At 37.6% G+C, this 20,613-nt stretch overlaps 1 protein-coding gene across 1 annotated transcript; it reads right to left on the bottom strand.

Annotated features, from left to right (window-relative positions):
- Nucleotides 1–4,701: 4,701 nt before the first annotated feature.
- LOC102236792 (endoplasmic reticulum mannosyl-oligosaccharide 1,2-alpha-mannosidase-like) lies at nt 4,702–20,581 on the bottom strand. Its single transcript, XM_005812368.2, has 14 exons — nt 20,283–20,581; nt 18,850–18,987; nt 17,295–17,403; nt 17,004–17,197; nt 15,611–15,759; nt 15,427–15,539; nt 14,262–14,453; nt 13,859–14,007; nt 13,595–13,783; nt 12,309–12,499; nt 11,516–11,636; nt 10,361–10,555; nt 8,163–8,294; nt 4,702–7,094 (listed from the first exon to the last, which is right to left on the bottom strand). The coding sequence occupies exons 2-14, from the start codon at nt 18,949–18,951 to the stop codon at nt 6,885–6,887; spliced, it is 2,046 nt and encodes a 681-aa protein (XP_005812425.1). The 5' UTR covers nt 18,952–18,987; nt 20,283–20,581; the 3' UTR covers nt 4,702–6,884.
- Nucleotides 20,582–20,613: the final 32 nt, after the last annotated feature.

The following is a 20,613-nucleotide window of genomic DNA, read 5'->3' as shown; positions in this document are numbered from 1 at the left end:
CGACAGTTTAATCAAACGAGGGATCAGAACACCGGTCCTGCTGGGCAGCGCCGTAATGGCAGCTCACACACACACACACACACGCACACACACACACACACACACACACACACACACACACACACACACACACACACACACACACACACGCTTAATGGTGGGATAATCTGCAGAGAAGAGACGAGAGTCCACCATCAATCAAAACCAGCTGCAGAAATCTGAATGTTCTGATGACTGCCAGTCAGATTGGCAGCAGGCAGCACCTGAATCGACCTACAGTGAGAATCTAAAAGCCAGAAAACGAGAAATTGATCCCAAAATCAGTTTTTAAAACACTTTACATCCATTTGTATCTCGTTTTCTGTCTAATTTTTCACTTTTTTGGCGGTTCGATTGCTTATGTGAACGTCAAGTGGGCCAGAGACCGCTCCAAAAGCAGGAAGTGGACTACAGCACAGGGCATTCTGGGTAAATACAACCAAAACAAACGTGCTGGTCCAGCGTCAGTGGGAGAAATGTCTCATGGCCTTTTGCTAAAGACAAAAGAGAAATCCTACAACCGCTAAAATATGACGCTACTCCATCTGTTTGCATTTTGTGAAGGAAGAAGTTGACTTCAGTTTCTTCTTCAGAGGCTTTTGTGCCGTTTCCATTAGTGGTTCTTAGATCAGCGCCCCCCACAGCTGAGGAGGGGAACAAGATTTTCAATTAGTTTGGATTGCTTTGAATATTCTTTATTAAAAAGTTACATTTTTTGCATTTTTTGAAATTATTTTCTATTGAAAATGTCAGATTCCACTGAACAATCATTAATTAATAAAAAAGTGTTAATTTATTTTGTGTACAAAGGTTTGGTAACTTTTTTCAGCAGCCACTGTACAACAGTGAAGCCAGCCGACCAAATGTGCTGGAGCTCAGCTTGGGTTGTTAGGAGACAAGCGGAGTTCCACTGGGGTTGCTAGGTAATGGCGCAGTGCCTGCTGATTTGTGACTTAACAATCAGGAAGTTTTTGAAACGGCTCATTTTCCAGACACCAAAAAACTTTAACTTATTGCCAAAAGAACCTGTGGGTGTTTTGGAACTGATTTTAGAAGCTGTAAAGTCCCAAACTGAAGTCCAAAAATGTGTAAAATTTTAATTTTGCACAATAATATAAAATAATTTTATGAAGCTAAGCTAGATAAGCTAATTTGTTTGGTGCTTTTGTGTCTCTAAAGTTTTGTTTAGTTGAAACAAAAGCAAAGATGGCTCTCTGGGTTGAAAAGGTTGCTGACCCTTAGTATAGAAGGCCTCAGAAAAACATCTGGTGGGCTGGATTTGACCCCTGAACCTTGAGTTTGGAAACCAAAAACTTAACCAATTGTATAAAATATGATAAATTTTCTGTATTTTAATCTTAATCACAGATCTAGCTTCTCCAAAGTGTGAGGGAGTTGTTCAAAACGCGTAGCATCATAAATAAGATGATTTTTGGCCGGCTGCAGCTGCTTTCGAGTTATTTTATGCCTCATCTGGGAGACGTGGGCTGACACGCCGCTGATGGATGGCGGCTCACGCCTCAGCCAGGTGCCAAGGTCTCTGGCGTCTCAGATGAGTCTGGCTCTCCTGAGCGGAGGATCTGCATCGGTCGTGGATCATCGCTGCGCTGACATGGAGGAGACACGCCAAGAACGGAAAGATGGAGGGAGGAGATGGCCACAACGTCTAGACTACCATAAAACCAGATCAGATAAAAAAGATCTGGGTTTGTTTATCTGTCATGTGTTCAGAGAGAATCGTTTTTATTATCTGAATGTAAAAAAAAAAAAAAGCTGTGCTGTATGTTATGGCAGGAAAGCACCTGGACTCTCATTACAATCATTAGAAGATGCACCTGGTGACCTGAGTACTGCACCAGCAGGGGGCAGCACTCAGACTTTCTCTCACTAACTTAACAGAACTTCTTGTATTTTTACTAGTTCCTGTTTCTAAGTCAACATTGCATGGCTGAAAGTTTATTTCTTATTTTTGGTCAAAGGATGTTTAAAATTGATTAAAGAAGAAAAAATCATCTTGAACAGGCTGAGCCGTTGGTACAGAAACAAAGATGGCCGCCAGACCAGAACGGGGGAGGAGAAACTGTCCAAACGGAGTCCGTTCTGAGGTGAAAAATGCAATTCATGTGGTTTTATTTTTAATATAAACACTCGACAGGCCTCACCTTAATAACGCTTTTTTATTATCAGTTAATCATTAGAAATTAAACGTAATTTGATCAATAAATCCCTGGTTAATATATTGTGCTTTTATGCCGTTTAGGATAGTCTCTGTTTAATCTACATAACTGCTTTGGTGACGTTTTTTCTGCCTGATTTTTGTTACTTTCCCTAGTTTTCTCTTCTTCAATATCCATTTTCCAGATCCTTTAGCAATCGATGCACCAGAATCAACCTGACCGCAAAAACGTGACTATGCTGACATGGTTGTGTGAGGCTAACAGAAACCCTTAATAAAAGCAAAACCGTCACTGAAATGTTTTATCTGACCTCTGAACGGCGTGAAATGCTAAGCGTAATTGCAGGATCAATACGTTGAAAACAAAGAGTGAATTTGCAGAAACAGTCTGTGGGAATTAAAGGAGCATTTTATCAATAATAATCCAAAGTGACAGCAGCACTTTGCATGTCGTCCCTTCAGATTTGATGGCTTATCGACTTGTTTCTGTGCATTCAACAGATTGGCAAGTGTTGCATTTCCTCCTTCAACTCTCATCTGAAGCAGCAACAACGTTATCTGTTTTCTTGTTAAGGTCACAGGATGAAAACAGACCGTTATCACGGTTTTCCCTTCAAAATAAACATATTGATATTCAATTAGCAATAAAATAACAGGATTGAAATCGTTGAACAGGTTCTGCACATCAAATCTGTTACTTTTGGGAAACAAAATCCAGCATTCAGCTCATTTACTGGGAGTTTCAACACATTTTTATATTGTTTCTGCATTTTTATGACAATCTGAACAATTAAGTAAAATAAAAGTCTGCATATTTTATCTGCTTGAACCTTGAATTATGAAAAAATGTGATTCTCATTTGCGATTAATCGATTAACAAATTATTTAAATAATCTTGTTAATTGATTATCACACATTGAAATGCAGCAAACGACAAGAGAAGAAGAACCTCTTCCAGGGCTGGAAGGATTAATCAGATTAATCGTGATTAATGGATTATCAACTAATCATCATTAACTCATTTAGTTAGTGATTAATCGTTAACTGGAGTACACACACAAAAAAGGGCCATTTACTGAAAATGAAAACATATTCAGAGCAGAAGTAAGCAAAAAAATGCACTATATATATATATATATATATATAGATTTTGCGATTAGAATAAAAAGAAAACACATTTGTCTGTAAATATGTTTTAGCCAAAACTCTTTAAGTGGCAGTTTTAGCTTCACCTGGTTCTGATTTAATATAGGCAATAAAATGTTTATTTTATTTATAAATGTTAATATTTTTAATTTGTATATTTTAATATATATCTAATATTGCATAAAAGAGGTTTAGGTGGTTCAATAAAATAGTGTTATTTTTTATCCGATTAATCGTCAGAATAATCGCTACATTAATCGTTAATTTTAGTTCTACAACAGATTAGTGCTTTATTGTCGATGTGAATTTGGATATTTACCATCAAAAGCCCAGCAATTAACCTAAAAATATTATTCTTGCAACTTCCTTTAAACTCTAGATTTAAAAAAAACCTAACATCTGTGTTATTCTTTTGCTCAGACATCAACACAAAGTACATAATGAACAGTCTCTGACGTGTCAGATGCTTTGTGAGCTGGAGATGCAGCGCCTATCTTTGCCAAATGAGCTCAACTGTTGCCCAAAAGCCATTAAAAACCCATCAGTGAGCCGCAGTGCTGGATGTTGGCGGCACAAAAACGCGCTGCAGCATCTCGGTGTCTCCATTTAAGGCTGAAAAGAGCCGCAGCGTCCAGCTCAAGTGAAATTAAAAGCCTCATCAGAGGTTAGATTTGTCCTTTTCATCATGTAAAGAGGTGTTAAAACAAAGTGCTGAGATTTTATGTAGATTTCTATTGGAGAAACTAGCGTGGGAAAAATTTAGATACATATTAGGACATTTCTTCGTCTTTTCAAGCTTAATTTAACACATTTGCTGGTCAGTTTCACCAAATCAAAATGTTCTGTAAGTACAGTAACCTCAGATTATTAGACATGTTTGAATTAACAACATTCTTAAATTTTATTTGTAATAAATACTCAGTTTAGGGCTGCAACTAACAATTCTAGTGATCGATTATTCTGACGATTAATCAATTAATCAGATAAAAAATTTTGTAGATTTTTCATTTAACCACTTAAGTCTTTTTTATACAATATTCAAATTAAAGATGCAAATACAGTTAATTTTTTAAATACAATAAACATTTTATTGCCTAAAATGCAACAGCAGCAGGTGAAGCTAAAACTGCCACTTCAGTGGATTTGAATGAAACATATTTAGAGACAAAGTTTTTTACATCTTAAATGAAAAAAATATGTATATTGTACAATTACTTCTCTGAATATGTTGCTTTTTGAGTTTGTTTTTTGATTAGTTGACGATTATTTAAATGATCACGATTAATCTGTAAAATAGAAATTAAATAAATAATTCCAAAACAATTTAACGAGCCAGAAGCATTTTAATAAATCGCTTTAATCAAAAAAGATTATTTTTATTTCACAAGTTAAATTCAAAAAGTTGAACTTCACATCGTTTAGTTACAAACAGGGACATTTTAAGCATTTATTACAGTAATTTTGATGTTACAGCAAATGAAAACCCAAACATTCAGTACATCAGATCATCTGAATATTTTCAGGCTTCATGGAGATGTTGATTTTACTTTCAAGGCTGCTGTTATTCCCATTGGTGTTTTTTCCCTCCACTAAATTTTCCACTAATATATTTGGGAACATCCAGCTTCATTTGCAATGAACGTTTTATAACTTAGCTTCTTCTCTTTCTTTTTTTTTTTTTTTTTAGCAAAAGTGCAAGCTCAATAAAAGTTGCAGACTTTTCTATGAAGCTGGATCAGAACCAGGAAATGGATTTATTCAGATGAACCGTTACAAGGAAGTGGCCAAATATCCAAAAGCTCAACGAAATGCTAATATTTGGATTAATTTAGCCAAATACTAACATCTCTACCAGGAAGTGAGTCGGGCATCTCAAAATAAATAACAAAACATAGAAAAATGTGCAAATTTATCCCTTTGCAGTTGTTATTCACATTTTATTTAAAAATGTCACATTGAAAATTATTTACAACCTTCTCAATAATCATTGAAAATATATTTATTAGCTTTGCAGGGATCACGCCATGCTTCGAATGGCTTAGCAGCTTTTTGCAGGTTGAAACTGAGATTTTAATGCTTCATCTTTGAGGTTGGAAGGCCTCTTTACCATCACCCTAATCTACAATCTTCCACCACAGATTAAAGTGAAGATTTGATTCTTTAACCTTCATCAAATCCAGCCCTAAAAAGTCAAAAGTAGTGTTGAATTGATGTAAACTTATTACATTATATCTGGATTCTTCATTATTTACTCATTAGTTTATTTCACATTTTTTAAAAAATTTAAATATATCTTTTGATCCTCCAAATATTTTTTTTTTTTACTGATACAGGAAAAAGTGAAAACTATGGCCAAGTATTACGGTAAAAGATTTTCTGATGAAACCCTTGGAAATTTAGAGATTAATTTCATGTTTATAAGTGAAGAAAAATCAGCAAGTAAAAAAAATTAAAAATGAAAACAAAAGTTAAAATTTGTAAGATGCTTTGTGCCTTTTGAAAAAATTTTTTTTCTTCTTGTAAATATGTGAAATAAATGTGAAAATTTCTGAGTAGCTTGGTTAAAATTTACTGTTTTGTGGACAATTTACTATATTTTTCTGTAACTCCAAGATTTTGAGATTGTTTTTGTGATTTTTTTGCGATCAAAATCATTGATTATGTGATGCTTTGCGATATTTTTGCGATAATTTCCTGTAACTCTCATGGAGTGCAGAGGGATGGCGCTTTGCTGCGATCTTTGCGTTTATATATGACGGTTGATGTGACCGTTTATGTTTTTGTTAATTTGACATCAATTAAAGCTGAGGTAGTAGAGTAGCAGAACAAAGAAATACTGCCACCTACAGGTGGGAGTTTGTATAATTTTAACCTGATCATTTTGACAATTTCTCTGTAAAATTTGCAATAAAATCACAATCACAAAAATGCAGGGATTTGTTGGTTTTTGCGAGAAATTCTGTGAAAAACCTCAACATGTACGATGGCCATAACATTTCGTTGTAGAAAAAAATATTTTTTTTTCTCCATCCAACCTTCAAAAATATTTTCTATCCAAGTTTCTTCCAGGTCAGAGTTGATTGCGAGTCCATCTCAGGTCCAGACAGTTTAATAACCCCTTCATGTCATATAAAGTCAATTTCCAAGTAACAGACAAACAAAAACATCCATTAAACCTGAATAAATAAACATAAATTATCCCAGAAAAAAATAAGCTACATTCATTGAAGAACCTGGATCATTAAGAATGTCAGCTTGAGTCATTCATTTATTAAACATCTCCATTATTTACCCACAGAAGTGATAAATCAACACTAAATGTACGAGTCAGACATTAAATAGCACTAATGAGTGATTTCCACCTCACAATATCCCAAAATTAGAAAATATACAGTCATTAATCGATAACTGAGTCGTAACAAAGTGTTCTGGTGAGTCTGATCCGAGTTCAGCTCAGATATGAAACCTTTTCCTTAGGAAAAATAAAGGAGGCCGAAACCTGGACCTTGCGGGACTCCGGGTTTCATTTGGGCGGAGAAGGCCATATGGGCAGAGGGTGAGCCTCGGTGTTGAAGACGTACTTGTCTAGACTGAGCAGCTCCTCGTCGTCGGAGAACAGCAGGTAGAGGTACTTCAGCGTCTCGCCCAGGAAGAAGCTCTCCATCTTGTCCCGAGGGCCGGGGTTAGCGGGGTCACGGACGTTGTTGATGGACGTGTAGCCGCCGCCAGGGACCTGCGATTGGAGAAGACGTGTGGTCAGGTGGTTAATGCTTCCATTGGGAAGCTGAAAAATCAATTTTGATACATGCTGAGCTTTCCCCAAGCTGCCAGAAGTCGAACATGAAACATAATTACATTTTCACCAGCTGAGGAAATGTCAGAGAGGTCAAGAAACAGAGTCAAAAATCCTTCAATGTCGGTTCAAATTAATTTCTTTAAAGGTGAACTATCACACTTCCTACAACAGGTTAGCTGTTTTCATTACATTTTGAACACAAAATAATTTTTAAATAATTAGATTTGAGCTGTTTTAGGGCGTCTTTTCACTTTAAATCCAAATAAGCTGCTGCTGGCCACGCCCCCAACTCTGTTTACATTCGCACGTAAAAATGGCTGCAAACAGATGTGTAATTACACAACCGTACATCTTTGAAAAGCATTAGTAGAGACTCCTAAACAACAAACAAGAATGCAGCAAGTGGTTTCTGGATGGGAAGTAAACAATAAAACACTTGTCTTTTCCAGCAGCCATTGTACAGCGCATACAGCGGTAAAACCAACTCCAATAGGGTTGGTAGGTAACGGGCAGAATTCTGCTGGGGTTGCTAAGTAACGGGGGGAATTCTGCTGTTGTTGCTAGGTAACAAGGCACTCCCTGATTATTTGTGACGTTACGTTTCAGAGGTTTTAGAAACTTTGCGTTTTCCAGACATCAAAAAACTTTAACTTAATGGCTAAAACCAGCTGAGTGTTTTCTTTATTTAAGCATTGGGACCGTTTTTAGAAGCAGTGAGTGAGATAACATAAAAATGTGAATTTTGCATAATAGTTCCTCTTCAAGTTCTGGCTCTACAATAGCTTACAAATCTCTTCTTGACAAAAAAAGACTATTAAGTTATCAAGTAATACATAACAGTAGAAGTTTTTATTAGAAATATACTTTTTTGGCCTTCAAGTTCGTTAGACTTGATGATTTTGGCCGACGTGACAAAAAGTCTGGCCACCCCTGGTTTAGCATAATGTTCACATCATCAGCGAATCTGAAATAACAGGAATACATGAGCGGCTGGCTGGTCAGTACCTTGGTGTAGGCGTTGAAGCTCTGCAGGATGTCCCAGCCCCAGTCTCTGTACTTGCCGTCCTTGGTGAACCGGTACATGTAGAACAGGCTCTCCACCGTCTCCGGGCGCAGCAGGTTGTGTCTGTCGGCAGGCTGCAGGATAGCAATCAGTGTTTTTAGTCTGACCTTTAAAAAGCTGACAGGAAGCACGGAAACTGGACACAACATTATTAAAGCCGTTTGTGGAGACAGAAGCAGCAGTGAGGACTGAATGAGAACCAGCAGCAGGTCATTCTTATTATCCAGTGTTTGTCCTTATCTTTAACTTAGCATTTTAGAGAGAATTTCAGCAGCTCTTTAAAACTTTTGGGTGACATGAGTCAGCGCTCGCCCCAGGCTGAGTGGGTGGGTCCAGATGAAGGAGTAGAGATGGAACAAAGTGGCAGAGCAGCAGCTGATCGATGGAGCTATAAAGCATTTTTAAACGGTCTCTCCATGCATCGACGTCTCGTTTCTGCTTGGTTTGCCTGACGGACTGCTTGGCTCTCCGATGTCAACGTTTAAAAAGTCAGATAAAAACATAGAAGGAGAAGAGGAGCGGCCAGCGGTTTCAGTTTCATCAGCCAGATAAACTGGATGCATCTTTCATTAGTGTTTATGATTTGACCAGGATTCACAAACATTTTACATGGAGCCGTCAGAACTTTCAGTAAAACCTGCAAAAATCTGAAAGAGTAAGAAGGACTGATGGATGGATGGATGGATAGTTGGATAAACAGATGATGGATGGATGTTTTGTTGGTTGGTTGGACAACAAACAACCAACCATCCGGGTATATGGACGGTTGGTTGGATGGATAAACAGAAGGTTGGTTGGACAAATGGTTGGCTGGTTGGTTGAATTGTCAGTTGGTTGAATAAATGGATGGATGGATGGATGGATGGATGGATGATGGATGGATGGATATCTCTTTGTTTCCTCTGGAGTCGATAATCTGACGTCATTCAGGCCGTTTCTGGATTGAAAGCTTCTGTTGATGAAGAGTCCAGTCAGACTTTCATGTTGTTTATCATCATCATCATCATGATGGTGTTTAAAAGCTGCTCTCTCTCTAAATCATCCTAAAGGCCTCTGTGATCACTCCGTTGTTTCTCTGGGTCTGAATGAGCTCAGAGAGCGTTTCCTAATTATCTCTGGAGTTAATGGAGAAATATTCAGCGCTGCGAGAAACTCAGAGCTGCTAATGAAAAACCAAATGAGGCCTGAGGAGAGCGGGGTGGCCGCGCTCAAACAAACACAGAGCGGCTGATTAAAAATCAGATTCATCAGACCTGCTGGAGCATCTCAGGCCGGTTCGCACCGATTACACTGCAAAAACACAAAACCTGACCAACAACCTACGGTCCAGTTTCTACTGCAGATATCTAAGCACACGTAAAATAACTTACAAGTTACTTTTCAGCAAGAAATAGCAGCTTGTTTTATGTCAATAAAATAGTTGTAAGTAAAATAATTTGCCATAGAATGAAACATTTTTATATATTGTAGGCTTTAATATGAGGAACATTAAAACTTATAAAATACTTGGTAATATTTTTGCAGTATTTCTTTAAAAAGTCAGATTGTGAGTGAAAATTAGTAATTATAAGTTATAATATGGGGAAATGTCTTCTTTTCCTGCCAGATTATTTCACTTATAGCTATTTTAAAATTAATATTAAGGATTTATTGACTTAAAACAAGCGCCCGTACCTTGCTGAAATGTTATTTGTAAGTTAGTTTTGTATAATTTTAAATGTACTAATATATTTGAAGTAGAAACTAGATAAAAATAGTTGGTAGGATTTAGTGTTTTTGTAGTATTTCTCTTTCAGATCGTGTATAAAAACATGCTATATGTGTATGGTAATTAAAATTACAATGTAATTATTGGAAAAATATCTTGTTCCACTCACAAATTATTCCACTTATAACTATTTTTAAAATAAATATTAGAGAATTGACTTAAAACAAGCCTCTATTTCATGCTGAAAAGTTACTTTTAGTGATTTTAAAATATTTGAAGTAGAAACTAGATAAAAATACTTGGTAAGATTTAGTATTTTTGCAGTGTTCCTCTTTCAGATTGCTTTAAAAATCCATTATTGTGTATAAAAACATGCTAATAGTGAATCTTGCACATGGATATGAAAATAAAAGCGCCTGAAACTCGGCCGACCTTCACAGAAACGTCCTGGCCTTCGTCGCCCTGCATGTTGAAGTGAGCGATCTCCGGGCTGAGGCCCGTCTCCATCTGCTTGTACATCTGGTGGCAGGTCTCCATCAGCTGCTGGGCCAGGTCCAAGTGGTCCAGCGGCAGGCCGCTGTGCACCCCCAGAGCCAGAGTCCCCGGCAGGAAGCACACCAGGTGGTCCTGCAGGGCGGCGACAAAGAGAGAGACGCTCACTGCAGGAAATAAATCTGTTTAATGCAGAGCTCCCTCAAGATCCGCGCCATCTTATGCTGTGTTCACACTGGAGCTTGAAGTGAACCAAATCTGATTTTTTAATTTTCTTTAATTTGATCTTTTAATGACCGTCTGAACAACGCAGGTTGATTTTGTTCAAATGCGACCCAGGCTGCTCAAGAAGGACAGCGAACAGTAAGGGGCGGGACGGATACCATATCAGGAAATAGAACCATTGCACTCCAGAAATGAAGGGGGCGCCATTGAAATTTTATTTGTGGTCTCCTGTTTTTATTTTCTTTTGAAATCTGTGATATATCGTCACCTTAATGAAGCAGTTTCACTCTCAGCATGTATTTGAACTTCTCTGTTTTATTTATTTCAGCTCAGCTCACAGTTCTAAACAAATTCTGTACGTTTCTGTGTACGTCTAAATCTGCTCCTTATTTGGGTCTGCTACTGCCCCTAGTGGTTAGGCGGTGGTAACACAACTAACAAATACCAATGGCTTCCAGACCAACAAAAAGGAAATATGTGGTGAACACATATTGATACATGAACAAAATGGCCGCCGTCAGGATCGACCCTGTTTGAGACGGACAAGGAAATATGTCAGACGATGTGGACAAGCTGCCTCTGATCGATAAAGTTCATTACATTAGCTAAGCTAGTTCAGCAGTAAGTACTACAGAAACATCTGATATTTACCTTAGTATTACACTGAGGTAGGTAGAGTACTAAAGTAGTTTTAATATATTTATATTGTTTAATAGCTAGGTAGGAATGAGGGGAGAGCTAGCTCTAACCTTGTTGTTTGTTTATTGTTGTCATAGCAACTGCCTACCAAGATGGCTGTCGGTTACAAAGTTAGCGGAAATGTGGCGTCGCATGAGAGCTACACCAACTCCCACGACCCTCCATTGGTACCATTTTGGGGTTGAAGCGGTTGTGGGAGAGTTCTCCGATGAAGGTGAGCCGGCCGGGTCCGGTCTGCCTCACCAGGTGCTTCTTCACTCCTTCCACCGCCTGCAGGTAATCCTCCAGCAGCCTGCAGCCAGATTCAGGAGGGTTAAACGCCGTTTGTGCCCTTTATGTTGGAACCCAACATGTTTTATGAGGAACTCTGAATACTGGCAGGTATTTGTGGATTTTACCTACTGGGGTTTTTAACGTTGTGCTTTTAAATATAGATTTAATAACAATTGTAAGTTTTGGAAGTTTGTTTTTTTCATGGAAAAATGTTGAATTTCCACAACAAAATGACAAAAAAGTACCAATAATGTCCTTAGAGCTAATTTTCTGGTCATTAGCTTTGACAAATATCAGATTGAAACAATTTTATTCATCCCTATTCTCAAAAGTTTTATGTTTTTCATTTTGAAACTTTTCCCTTTTATCCCGTCTTTCTTTTTCATTCCTTCCTTGCCTATTTTCTTCTTTTTCCCTTTTATCTGCCTGCCTTTATTTCCTTGTATCATTTCCTTTCCCTCTTTCACTGGTTCATATGAAATAATAATAATAATAATAATAATAACAATAGATTCAGTGCTACTTATTGTGTAAAAACATCAATGCCTCTAAGAATCAAACATTTTCTCTAATTCTTTTGAATTATTTGTCGGGAAACTAAAAGAAAACTCTGTAAATAAAGTCATAATGTTGCATCATTATTGTTCAAGTCGGTGCATTTTGGTTCAGGAGATAAAAAACGAGGCATTACTCGTCTTCGGTCTTCCCGCCCTGGATCCACTGCTTCAGCAGGTATTCGTAGTAGCTGTCGGCCCGCGCGCCCAGCGTGAACACGCCTTTATGGGAGAACTGGCCGCTGTTGGTGTTGATGAACATGGGAACCAAGCCGTCGTGTTTCCCTGGCAGCCTGTGGACCAGCCGCATCACCTCATTCACAGCGTCCTGGCAGGAAAACAGGAAGGAACGAAACGAGATTAATGACTGATGCTAAAATAGTTAGCGTCTGAGCTAATCGGAAGGAAGACAGATGTTCCTGAACGGTGCCTGTAACTTTAAGAGCCTGATTTTATCACATTTTGGTGTAAATATCTATAATACCAGCTAATAAATCACAACTTTTCTGAAATTTCTGTGACTTTAAAAAAAGCAGAACCTACATGACCATATATGGAGTGATGATGTATCACATGGAGCAGAAATTTGTAAACAGTGCTACTTATTGAAACAACACAGGAAACAAACACCATTCTTAATTGGAAAAAAACCTCAGCATTTAGAGTTAGCATTTTTAGCTTTTAGCATTTAAAATGACATTTCACTATATTAACAGCATTCAACGATTAATCGATTATTCTAGTGATTAATCAGACTAATTGGCACACTCTACAATTTTTTTCATTTAAGCCCTTTTAATGTAATATTAGAAAACATTAAAAGATGCAAATAATTAAATTTTTTAAAGAAAATTAACATTTTATTGCCTATATTGCACTAAGAGCGTTTCTTTACTGAACACCATTTATAGCAAACGATGCATCTGCAGGTAAAAATACTAACATCGACTTGAAAATTAATTTTTAAGACAATTAAATATGAGCTTAAAAGTATTTTTCTAGCTGCAGATGCATCTTTTGCTACAAAAGGTCAAGAGTTGACTAAAGGAATTCTGTTACTGCATTTTATGGAATAAAATGCTTTTTTGAAACATTTATTGTTTCAAAACATTTGAATAAATGTTTTATTCATTTATTAGACAAATAAATACATCTTTTATTTGTCTTTTATAAACAAATAAAAGACGTTCATTTGCATCTTTTATTATATCTCTAATATTGTTTAAAAAGGCTTAAATGAAAAATCTGCCAAATATGCCCATTTTTAAAAATCCGATTAATCGATTAAACATCAGAATAATCGATTAATCGATAACTAAAACAATCTTTAGTTGTCACCCTAATGTGTAGAATGTGTTTGGGTTGATTTTGTTGGCTGAAGCTGCAACAGAGGGTCCCTGTGGTACCAGTTTGTGGTCCAGACCTGGTACTGGGGGTCCTGGGTGAGGTGGCTCAGCTCCCTGAACTCCAGCTGAATGCTGGTGACCTCGGCGACCGTGCTGTCTGACGTCCACCGCGGCGGGTGCGCCGTCCCCTTCCCGATGTTGACGTCTGAAAACGGGATCTTTGATGGCGTCTTGAATGCCGGCATCAGTCGGGACCCCAGATCTTTCTTTAAGGGACAGAAAATAATCTAATTAAAACCTGAAGATGTTTATTTTGATGTTGAAATAAAGTTTTTCCTTACAGCTTTATCTAAGAAGAGCTGGTCTCCTGTCAGGTGGTAGCAGCTCAGCAGTCCGCCCAGAATCCGAATAGTCGTCTCAAAGAGATTCACATCCACGTTCTTGTCAAACGAAAGCTCTTTCTCCACCCAGCTTCTAGCTTCAGCAAATTCTGCATCAACAGACCCGTTGCATGTTATTGTTTACATCCGGAAATTTCACACATGCGCACAACGGTGGAGGGAAAAAAGGTGATTCTTTTACATCCCATCCATGTAGAACAACTCTGTTTAAACAAATTAAACCTGGACATGTAGCTGTTACTAATTTAGTGCAAAGCAAAAAAAAAGTGTAAATGTTAAGGATGTAAATGTTGACCAATAAGTTTAAAACCTTCTGTGTGGAACAAAAAGTGAAATAAATCACCTTCTTTTAGGCCCATAATCCACATGGTGTCCAGGGAGTCGATGAGCGTCAGGCCCAAACCGAACCATTCGCTGAATGACTTGGAGATGGGTTTGAGCTCATCGTGACCCCAGGCGAATTCCCGGTAGGCTTTCCAAGCGTGCCTGAAGGCATCACGGACGGCCTCCAGACGCTCCGCCGCTCCGGGAGAAACTGGATTTAAAAACAAGGACAATTCATTTAGGTCTGCAGCTCCTCTTGAAATGCACCAAGTTAAAGAAAATCTTCAAAAATTTTGAAAACCCACAAACATTGTTACAAAATATATAAACAAAAAGACCCAGAATGCAGGTGTAAGAGCAGAAACAAGTAGATGGTTTTAAAAACCACCCAATCGTGAAAATAATCAATTAATCACCACAAGAAACAATTAATCGTCAGAATGCAACTTGATTGGTCAATTAATGGTCAAAATAATCAATTGTCAGAATTATTTATTAATTGTCAGGAAAACTGATTAATCATGAAAGTTATATGATAGATCAATCATCAGACTAATCAATTACTCATCAGGATAATCAGTTAATGGTTGTGATAATCAATTAATCATCAAACTAATTAATTGTCTGTTCAATTGTTTAGTGGTCAGAACGACCAATTAATTGTGAGAATAATAAATGAATTATCAGACTAATCAACTAATTGTCAAAATAATCGATTAATCGTCAGAATTATTGAATAATCATGAGATAATCGATCAGACAAATCAATTAATCACCAGTCTATTTGCTTAGAGGTCAAAATAATCGATTAACCGACAGAACGATTGATTAATGGTCAGAATAATCGACTGATCATCAAACTAATTAATCTTCAGGATAATTGTTTAGTGGTCACAATGACTGACTAATCGTCATAATGATCCATTAATCATGAGAATAATCAACCAATTATTAGCCTAATCAATTAATCTTCAGTATAATTTACTTCTAAAATAATTGGATGTTGCAGCCCTAAATAAATCTAACAATAATAAATTCAGTTATGAACATTTAAAAACATAAATACGTTTCCATCTTTCCCTTCAAGCTTTCATTTTTGGACCAACAAACTGGAAACATCTGAACTCATCACTTCCTGTTCATTACAAACAATCAGAGGTGAGAAGAAGCAAATGAAGGTGGACCTTGCTGATGGACGGAGGCCGCAGGTTCGGCCGGCGCTTGAGGCTCCACAGCTTCTTTCTGATTGGACGGAGGCTCTGAGGCCGGCTCGGCTTCGATCACCGCTCCTCTCCAGCTGCACGGCGACAACAGCAACATCTAAACACGCCTTTTAAACATTTCCTTTCCTAAAACAATTCACATTACCTGATCATTTTCTTCTCCTCCTCCTCCTTTTCCTCGCCAGCTTCTTCCCGAACCACTTCCTGGTTCTGCTTTGCGTCGCTCACCGTGTCCAAAGCATTTCCATCTTTCCGGGAGTTTGGTGGAGCTCTTTTGTTGGAAAATTGCTTCCTCTGTCGGTAAAAACACAGAAACAGATTAAAAAAAGGAACATAAAACACACTTACTTGTATAAATGCAATAATAGCCCTAATTTATTTAGAGCTTATTGTTTCAGAAACATTTCTGTTTTTTCTCAGATTATGTTGATGCATCTTCTTGCAGTTTTGAACAATCCCATCATGACTCACCAGTCTCCCATATCCTACACATTTCCACAGTAACCAGCAGCTATTTAAATCCTGCATCCTGAGTCATATTAACCGTTTCATGGAGCTGCTGCTGTTACTGTAAATAAAAGGCATCGTTTATGTTATAAGATCATTTAATTTTGATTTTCCAAAACACACAGCTGGAGTTTTTAATCTCTTTGCTGCCTCTGTGTTTGTCTAACAATGACATATTGTTTGTAAATCTTTAATGCAAAATGTTTATATTTTTTGGACAGTTTTGATCAAATTAATTATCTGAGTGTTGTTCTTGGCCGTCTTCTGAGTATAATAAATTAGTTGAAAATTATTTTAATAACTGATTTATCACAACTGTCAATAAAACATTAATTTTCTCATTTAAAAAGGGTTTGAATTATTTGTTTATTTGCATCTTTTAATGTTTTTCTATTATGGTATAAAAATGGCTGAAGTGGTTAAATGAATGTGACATTTTTCTTTATACAAGCAATTGAAAAAATAATAAACTAATCACGAAAATAATTGATTAATCAGAATGATTGATTGTCAGAACCTTCTATTAATTGTCAGAATAATCAATTAATCATCAGGATAATCTATTAATGGTCAGAATAACTGATTAATCGTGAGAATAACCAATTAGTCACCAGAATGATCGATTAGTCATTAGAATAATAGATTAATTGTCATAATAATTGATTAAATTAATCGTCATAATGTTCAGCTGGTCGTCATAATGTTACCTGATTAGTCTGATCAATAGTCAGACTAATCAATTAATCAGAATAATTGATTAATAGTCATATAACTGATTAACTGTAAGATCAGTAATCACCTGGGAGATGGATTACTCATCAGAATTATCAATTAATAGTGAGAATGATCACTTAATCGTCAGACTGATCAATTAATCGTCAGGATAATCAATTAATCTTCATAATAATTGATTTATAAGATAATTGGAAGTTGCATTAATAAATAAATCTGATAATATATGCAGTCATGACCATTTAAAAACAACAACATGAATATTCACTCAGCTCTTGTTTGAGGAATAAAAATCCCACCTTGGTGGGCGGCCTAGCCAAAGCAGGGATGTTTGGTCCTCTGTGCTCCATCGGGTCTTGTGGCCCTTCAGCTGGCTCCGCATGGGGCCCGGCTACCGGACCTCTGCCTTCAACCGGCCTCAGAACCGGCTTCAGACCCGGGGGAACCAGACCTCTGTCACTCAGCTCCAGCCAGTCCTCCTTATCGGACAGCCCTGCAGAATTTACCCCAGTTAGCTGAAATTCATCATCAGAAACACCAAATGTTCCACTGAACTCTCATTAAGACGAGCGCCTGGCTTCACCTCTCACCTCTCCATTGCTCCGCGACGCTGGAGAAGGAGAGCAGCGCGAACACGAGCAGCAGAGCCAGCAGGAAGAGGACGAGGCTCCGCTGCAGCCGAGAAAGCTGCTTCCACTTCTGAGAAAACAAAAACGGACAAATTAAACGAAACTCGACTTACAACAATAACTCCGACATCACCTTCGTTTCATCTAAAAACAACAACAAAGTACAATCTCTCTTCATCTAATGTTTTATTTCTCAAACTTTCTCAGGCTGAATATCACTTACCCAAACACTCACAGACCACCTGGCTTAAAACTGACCCCACAATAACAACACCTTAATATATACAGCCTGAAATTTAAATATTCACTGTCTTTGTTCCTCCTAATATAAAAGGTGGTGCTGTTTTTTTAAATGTGACTGATCACATTAAACCATAAACAAGTCTATTTTGAGTTATTTACAGTTTCTGAAACTACAGTATGTTTTCTAAGCTTTTGCACATAGAGATAAAAAAACAACTTTGTTTAAGGGCTATTTGTAATTTATAAACTAAATAAAGACAGACCTGAGCTGCAAAAACAAACATTTTCTTCCAACCAGTAGACTGCCCAACATCAATAGTTTGATTTTAGGTGTTAAGATGCAGTTAATCAGCGCGGGGCGCAGCGCTGCTCACCGCCTCGTCGTCATCACATCACATTCAGCCACAGACAGAGATCTGCACTCATGTATCATAATAATGTTGAAAAACTAAAGTTCTGCAATCCAGAAACCTTCCACCGGCATCTTCAGGCTTTCTTTTTAGTCTGAGGTTCAGAGGACTACAGAGCAGGGCATTATGGGTAAATACAACCAAAACAAACATGCTAGCCGTGGGCTAGCAGGAGAAATGGCTCATTTCTCAAAATAGAAATCTTTATTTGTTTCTATTTTGTGGAGAAGAAAGAGTTTCTCATGTTGTTTCCTTCAGTGGCTTGTGGTGCAGCGCCCCCACAGGCGAGGAGGGGAACAGGTTTTTAAATTAGTTTGGTTTGACTAAGTGCAGTGTGAAAGAGAACCGCAGCAGCTGAAAATTTAACAAATGCTGCAACTTTGTTCACAAATAGAAGAAAATCTGCTGGACTATCAGGTTTAAAAACAGCCTGAAGAAACTCACAATAGAGTCTCAGATGACAAACAGGCCAGTCAGGTACGGAGCTGCTGGACCAGTTCGACATGGAGGAAACTGAAACGTTGTGGTTTTAACCCCCCAGAGGATGAAACTCTTCACTACAGAGAAACAGGAATAATTCACATGGATAATCTTTTCCTGCGCAAAACCACAAATATCTCAGTGAGCAGCCAAACGCCTGACAGGACAAATTATGAAACATTTGTTTCCTTCCTGTCAGGGAGATTTACTGGGTTCTGCTGTTCACACTCGCCCTCTTTTGACTTTCAGATCATTTAGTTTGTTTTCAGTTTGCCCCTCTTTTCGTTTTGATTGTTTATGTTTTGCATGTTTTTGACAGGAAATAAATCAAATGTGCAGAAATATGGAGATAAATTTGGATTTTTCCTGGTCGCCGTCCTCACCCTCCAGCAGGACTGTCTCCGGTGTTTGGCGTTGTTGTAGGCGTGACTGTGGGGGTCGCTCAGGGTCAACGCGATGAAGTCCTTCCTGGGAGGCGGGTACATCCTCGGTCTGGATGATGGGGTCAAAGGTCATAGAACCTGGCCACGAGAAACCAAAAGTTAAAACCACAGCAAACCTGTCAGGTAGGACATGGCTCCCAATATCGTCACTGACTTTGGAGACTTCACATTAAATCACAAATTAGGTTTTCTACCAACATTTGGACTCTTTCACTTCCCCCAGAATCTTTTTCTCTCAGAATTTATATGTTTCTCTCTCACAATCTTGACATATTTTCTCATCATTTGGACTTTTCTCCCCCAGAATTTTGACATTTCTCAAAATGTTGACTTCTTGCTTCAATATTTAGATTTTTATTTTATGGAATTTTGACACATTTTTCTCATAATTTAGACTTTTTTTTTAGAATATAGATTTTTCTCTCAAAATATTGACTTATTTTTCACCATAATTAGATTTTGTTTGTTCCCCAGAATGGTGGCATATTTTCTCTCATAATTTGGACTTTTTCCACCCAAAATTTTGAATTTTTTTCCCAGAATTTAGATTTTTTTCTCCCAATTTTTTTCCTTTTTTCCTCCAAAATGTAGATTTTTCTTTCCTAGAATTTTGACTAATTTTCACATATTTTTGACTTTTTTTTTTCTCAGGATACTTATTTTTCTCTCTCAGAATTTTGATTTATTTTTCCCATAATTTGTATTTTTAATCCACAGAATTTTGGTATATTTTCCCTCATAATTTGGACTCCCCCCTGGAATTGTGACATTTTCCTCCCAGGATTTAGATTTTTCTGTCCCACAATTATTAGTTTTTTCCCCTCCAAATTTAGATTTTTCTTTCCTATAATTTTGACTAAATTTTCCCATATTTTAGACTTTTTTTCTCTCCGAATTTTGACTTATTTTTTCCCGTAATTTAGATTTTTCTTAACCAAAATGTTGGCATATTTTCATTCATCATTTGGGCTTCTTTCACCAGAATTTAGATTTTTCTCCCCCCAGGATTTTTACTGTTTTTTTCTCATAATTTGGATTCATTCTCCAAAACCAATAAAGTCAATATAATTTGTTTTCTCCTTTAGTGGCTCTAATCTTGTTTCGCACATTTTCAGCTGAACTGAGGTTATAAACTTCTCGTAATGTCAAGATTGCAAACCGCTTTCTATACGATTATACTAAACAATAAAACTTAAAAGCTCTATATTCCAAATTGCATTAAAACACTGCAGTAACACACAGCTCAATGACCTAAATCTGGCTAAGGCTAACTAATGAGCTACTTTGTTGTATAATTTTATCAGAATATAACCATTTTACCAGCAGATGACAGAGCAGTCCCCGGTTAAAGCTTCGCTTTTCTCCCCTCTCACCTTTGAGGCAGCTTGGCTCCCTGACAGCGACTCTCCGCTGCTGAAACCCAAACAGCTGTTAGCTTCCAGAGGCTAGCCCGCCTCTTCCAGGCTTCCACATGAAAAATGAAACCTTTTCCGGTCCAGAACCGCAGACCAGTAAAAAAAAGGAAACCTGTACGACTTTTACACCCAACAAAAAGCTGCTACATGAGACGCCAAGCAGGTTAAACCGGGAGGAAATGATGCTAAAGTTACAGAATGAACCAGATGCGGAAAGGAACGAACCGGTGACGACGTAGTGTCACGTGACCTGCGTAACGTAAGGACGTTAACCGTTTCAGCACCACGG

The sequence above is a fragment of the Xiphophorus maculatus genome, unplaced genomic scaffold (assembly GCF_002775205.1).
Source record: "Xiphophorus maculatus strain JP 163 A unplaced genomic scaffold, X_maculatus-5.0-male Unplaced_Scaffold_BN000164F, whole genome shotgun sequence".
In the NCBI taxonomy this organism is placed as follows: Eukaryota; Metazoa; Chordata; class Actinopteri; order Cyprinodontiformes; family Poeciliidae; genus Xiphophorus; species Xiphophorus maculatus.
Note: the sequence above shows the minus strand (reverse complement) of the source record. Positions and strands in the feature narration are given on the sequence as shown.